We start from the raw sequence: 6,100 nt of genomic DNA, 5'->3' as shown, positions 1-6,100 counted from the left end.
CCTAGTTTATACTATGCATGACTACTTGAAATGAATATAGTACCGGAAGTGAATTTCGCTATTCGTTTTGGTTTCTTCTTTAACGCTCGATTTTCACTCCCTACGATGTGGAAGCTGGCACCGATGAACACAATGTGTCTAAACTTTCTGTATACCTATATTCCTTTTTATTAGCGATCCATACACTACCAAAATTTATCCATATACCATCAAAATGGCAGTAAAGGGTTGTCATAACAAAATTATATACTCTTATAATGCATGTTTAGTTTGTTAATGCATATTTTTAATGAATTTATCACCAACATAACAGGGGATGATTCTCACACACTGTTTTTTGATCCTCACACACCCTTTTACCCTATTATTAGGGAGGAGTTCAAGTAAATTGGTGTGTGGGGATCAAAAAACAGTGTGTGAGAATCATCACTCTAACAGAATACAGTAGTACTCAATTAAAAATCAGTTTATTTGAAAAGTAGTAGTATCAAATTTAGTTTATGCAATGTAATTAAGATTAAATATAAATAAGTATATACTAGCTGAAAAATTACCATCATCAAATAGTAACTTGAGGTTCATTCTTGCCAGCTCACTAGCCATCTCCTACTTTAATTATGAAATAATATATCATCAAAATCATTGTTACAAAAACATGTTTGCTTCTATACATAGTAAATACACATAACACCACTTATCAAATACACATTCAAAATCGAATTCAAAACCGATAATAACAAATCTTCCAAACAAAGAAAAACTAACAAACCACTTGCACGACGTTAAAATAACATACACAAAACGCTAAAATCACATACAGAAAACGCTAAGCTATTCAGCATCACAAACAATTTACCAGATGTCTAACAATAGCATTTGACTGTCGATCAATTATACAGCAGCTGTTCTCGGAGGCTTCATCCCGAACCCATGCTTCTTACGCTCAACTCTGTCAATACCATAACACCAACAACAAATTGATTAGCACCAACAGTAGTTCAAGCAGTAGACTGATTTAGTTTTGTTGCGCACAGAAGTGGCAAAATGGGCAGCTTGGTAATGGGTCAAAGTGGGTAAAAACATTTTTTGCAGGGGCTGCAGCATTTAAGGTCCTGATTTTTCAAATTTATAGTTTCAAAAGTCGCAGAACTTTTTGAATTTCTTTATGTTATATACAATTAAAATCAGTGGCAGAACCAGGACTTTTTTTTTCACTGGGGTCGAATTTTTTTTTAAAACCGTAGAAACTTTTTTGGGCAAAACATGGAGGTATTGGGGCAAAAAATGGAGGTTTTTAGGCAAATTTTGAATGTTTGTGGGCAAAATTTGAAGGTTTTGGAGCAAAATTTGTAGATTTTTGAGCAAAATTTGAAGGTTTTGGGGCAAAATACATAGGTTTTGGGGCCAAAAAAAAAAAAATCCACCCGGGGCAAAGTCGAAAAATCCAAAATTTTTCCACTAAAATTTCAAAATCGCCCGCCCCCCTTGTCCCCCCACTTAAGATCGCCCCTGATTAAAATACGCTTTGGAATCACTTATATAAGATGTTTCCTTTTCAACCACGCCTTTTGAGATAAACACGCACCGACTCATTCAATGTAAACAAGGTTGTAAAAGTCACGAGTCGGTTGGGACCTTAGAGGGACGAGTCGGGGATGAGGCAGGTACGAGTTGGGAGTTGACCAACGTTGACTTTTAGTAATAAATAAATAAAACATATAGTTTTTCAAAATAAATAAATAAATAAATAAAACATATATATATATATATATATATATATATATATATATATATATATATATATATATATTACACATAAATACATCAAACATAAATATAATTTTTTTATATTTTAAATATATCAAACATCTATGGCACAAAATCTAATTTAATATAAAAAAATATTACGCCCAACTTAGACCGACTTGTTAGCGTTGATCAACTTTTTAGCCGTTTTTGGGCTAACTCGGGACGGGCTAGTGCCCAAAAACTGACGTGTCAGCCGACTTTGTCAACAGTGGGTGTAAATGGGTCAAAATGGCAACATCAAGTTAAGCCCAACCTATGTTGTTTCATAACGAATATATTAAACTATATTCCAATAATTTACCCCAAAGTAGCATAACATAATGATTTACAAATGCAGTAACATTAGCCTAGTAATGATGATGCTGAAATGGAAATATGATGCACACAACATAAGTAATAGTGTGGGGACTTACGTTGGGGCAAGTTTACCGAGGCCTTCAAGCTCTTGACCCGAGTCCTCATCAAGCACTCTCCCCGAGATCTCAATGACATACGATCTATCTCTATCTGTCGGGAGGCCTCTACTTGCAAGTAAATCCAAATCCTTTTGATGAAGTTCTCTCCCATTCACAAACACATTCGTGTTTCCATCAGCACATTTTTCGGGCATCGGATAATGGAATTCCTCGATGAACGGCTACAAAACCAGGTACGTTTAACATAATTTGAGAGATCATACAATAAGCTTAAAATTTAGAACACTTTTTTACATGGTCTCTGAATTTTGAAAATCTTAATCAATACTTTCGTGACTTATTCAGAAATTTGCCCACATTCATACTTTGAAAATCTTAATCAATACTTTTGGTGTTACAATCAATACTATACAAACTTTGATATTGTTATATTCTTAATAATAAGGTTTTTTGCTTAATAACTATTATTAGTGGAAGAATAAAGCAAAAAAAGGTATATAAAGTAATATATGAAAAGATAAATATACTGCAATATTGTACTCCTATAAGGATACAAACAGATAAAGTTTCATAACCAAACAAATTTAAACTTAAAAAACTCCTAAAATATTGTCTAAAGATGAATTAAGTAGGATAAGAAAGTATAGAGTTGAGTTTTTAGAGTAAATGGTTGGATGAGAGCTTTTTTAGAGGAGGAATATACTGAAAAGATTATGAATTTACAACTATTATAAACTTGGATATTATATTATAGTCGGGTTACAGTTCAAATGGGATTTCAAAACAACGTATCAATGATCAAGAAATTTACCGGAATTATGCCACGACAAGGGCCACCCATTATACCCCAGAATCCAGCTCTCAAATCGTACCTAAATCGGAAGAAAACGAAGAAGAAGAAAAAAAAGATCAGGAGACACGCATACTTAGTTATACATACTTAGCTACAATTTACAGGTTCTAACCAGTAATCACCGGGCTCTATCGTCCCAGCAAGATTTTCAGCCTTCTTGACCAACCGATCAGGTATAGGATGCCCGTTGACAGTCACATTGACTGTACCCTGGTCAACATGTTGACTTGACCTCGAAAACTCCCTGAAGCTTTTCTTGATCTTACCTACAAATCCTTTTTGTTGATCTGTCTCCCTAACTGCATCCCCGGTTTCTTGAGAAGATCCCGTGTTGACACCATATTCATTTGACAAAATCTCAATCTCACTCGCCACATCAGCATGTTTCATCGCACTTTCAGCAGACCCCACGTTAGCCACGATTTCCATATCTGACCTCATGCTTACATTTCCTTTTCCTGCTCGATTATATTTTGTTGAATAGTCAAAATGATCTTGAAGAGGTGAACCCGAAGGTGGTGGAGTTGGTTCGTTAGTACTCAACGCTACATCTCTAGAATTTACGTCTTCGATAATATTAACTTTTACACCTTCTTCTGATCTGAAAGAAAGCGCTGACTTTTCGGAAGTCAAACCCGGGCCTCCTATTTGCAGTTTATCCATTGACTCAAAGTCAAAATTGCCAGAATCATCATAATCCTCGGAGGAAAACTCGGTGCCACCCCATTTTGAGTTCTTACGAACATCTTTTGACTTTTCAATATCTCTATTTGTTTCTGTATAAACAGAAAGAACGAGTCGTTTGTTGACAATCGAAAGCAACATCACTGCAGAGCACGCTGCACATCTCATTTTTTTCGTGTTCTTTTTTGGTAGTTGAAGCAATTCGTAACATTTACAACACGCCACAAACGGAGAACCGCCAGCCACAGAACGGCACCGCCTTCCACTGGCGGCGGCTAAGATTCCCCTTGGTGGCCGACGAAGATCGTTTGACCATCGGGTGTGAGATTCACCACTATGATGAGAGTTCATAGAAAGATTTGAGAACCTTCGATCGTAATCATGGCGGTAAAAAACGGGATCGGTTTGCATAACAGGCGGCAGTGATGGCGGCAGCGATGGTGGTGGTGGTGGAACTTGTTGGTGTTTATTGTAGCAAACCATACAAGAACACGATGGGTGGTGAAACAGTCGATGATCCATCATTTCGTTGCTAACGTATTGCCCGCCCGAATAGTAGGGATGATATGGGTTTGGGTCAAAAGGGGTAATCGGATTTCTTCTATGGTTTTGTGACCTAAACGGGTCGGAAAAAACTTGAACTTGATTCGAAGTAGGCAATAAAGAATGGCTCTTATGATGCATATTAGCATAAGGAGGGGCCTCAATGTAAGATGGAGTATGATGATGATGCATTGGAACTTTTTCCTTAGATTTATCACGAGATCGAACGATTTGGTCTTTGAGTTCATCTAATTTTCGTAAGAGTTCATCCTGATCATCATCATCATCAACCTCTACACCATTTGTGTTTTGAACTAGCTCAGCGTATTCATGGCGAGGGGCAAAATGGTAATTTGATGAACCCTCTTGAAGATCGGTTTCTTGATATCTCCAATTCGAGCTTCGAACAGATCTTCGTGAACCTATTCTGTTATTTGCAACGACGGGTTTTGGTTCTTCAAAGTCTACGCTTTTACCTTCGTCTCTTTCGTATCTCCGACCAGAATTTTCATTAGATTTTACTCCATTTTCAGAACTCAAACTCATTTTCTGAACACTTTTATTTGAAAATTCAGGATTCACTGATTCTTTGTGTGAAATCGTATCAATTTCATCGCCTGATTTCTCCGAAGACGGACGAGATTCAATATGTTTAATCCCAGCTGTAAATCAATTAACAAATGTGAAGATTTTAAAAGAAGTACAAAATATGAAGAACATTTCAACCTCTGAACAGAAAGATTATGACACAGAATTTTGACCTAATAACAAGCAAATATTATATCAAAGGAATCAAAGTCATCAAAATAGACATTTGAATAAATTGATATAAAATAATAAAGTCACCAACACCAACTAAAGTCTATTCATAACCACACACAACCTTGATTTTGACTAGTACAGAAAACAAAAAATAAAATAGAACCAAGTCAACTGTGAAAGGTTATTACCAGGCAATTCAATGTAAAATTCTAACGAACCCATCTCAAATTCACCACAAAATGACATTAATTTAACCCCAAATCACTAGCATACACAACAAACAAACAAAAATACATTTTTTATAAAACCCCTTAAAATACTTTCAAAAAAGATCACATTTTTATCACAAGATCAGCCATACCCAAATCATTTCATCACAGATTCATAAAATATAAACATAAAAAACACAACAAATCATACATTCATCAACACCCATCTAAGTTTCTTGAAGAAAATCAAACAGAAAATAAAAAAGGTAGAAACTTTACCACGAAGAACAGCACCACAACCGCCACACTGATAAAGTGCATACTCAGTAACCTCAGGGAGCAAGTTTTCACATTTTGGGCACCGAACTAACCTAACTTTAGCTGGACTTTCAGACATTTGTAGCTCAAATTGAAAATTATTAAGTATCTATATTTGTAGAAATTATTGACCCAGTTGAATATGCAAGAAAATATAGAGATAGATTTTGTGGGTATTACAGAGACAAGTGAAAAGATTCTGATTTGGGAATAATGGGTGAAATGAGTTGAAAACCATAAAATCTTACATGGACAAAAAGAGAAATTGAGGAGTTTTGTGAAGAAATCGTATAATTCCGAAGAGAAAAGGGAAAATGAGAAAAGTTAAAAATCAAAAGACAGCTCACAAAGTCAGTCTTAAAGTAGTAAAGACTTGTACTTTTTACTGCAATCCATCGGGCTTTGCAAATGTTTTGTAACAAACCATTTGATGTTATTATCTAGCTCTATGTTATTACAACTTCTATAACGCGGCGTGATGTAAATATTTTTTACTGAGCACGTTG

General features: G+C 35.5%; 1 protein-coding gene across 1 annotated transcript; it reads right to left on the bottom strand.

The window, feature by feature from the left end:
• Positions 1-638: 638 nt before the first annotated feature.
• On the bottom strand, positions 639-5,808 carry LOC139897152 (uncharacterized). The gene is made up of 5 exons (XM_071879808.1): positions 5,556-5,808; positions 3,191-4,967; positions 3,037-3,097; positions 2,223-2,446; positions 639-949 (listed from the first exon to the last, which is right to left on the bottom strand). The coding sequence occupies exons 1-5, from the start codon at positions 5,671-5,673 to the stop codon at positions 892-894; spliced, it is 2,238 nt and encodes a 745-aa protein (XP_071735909.1). The 5' UTR covers positions 5,674-5,808; the 3' UTR covers positions 639-891.
• Between the last annotated feature and the right edge of the window lie 292 nt (positions 5,809-6,100).

The sequence above is a fragment of the Rutidosis leptorrhynchoides genome, chromosome 3 (genome assembly GCF_046630445.1).
Source record: "Rutidosis leptorrhynchoides isolate AG116_Rl617_1_P2 chromosome 3, CSIRO_AGI_Rlap_v1, whole genome shotgun sequence".
Taxonomy (NCBI): domain Eukaryota; kingdom Viridiplantae; phylum Streptophyta; class Magnoliopsida; order Asterales; family Asteraceae; genus Rutidosis; species Rutidosis leptorrhynchoides.
Note: the sequence above shows the minus strand (reverse complement) of the source record. Positions and strands in the feature narration are given on the sequence as shown.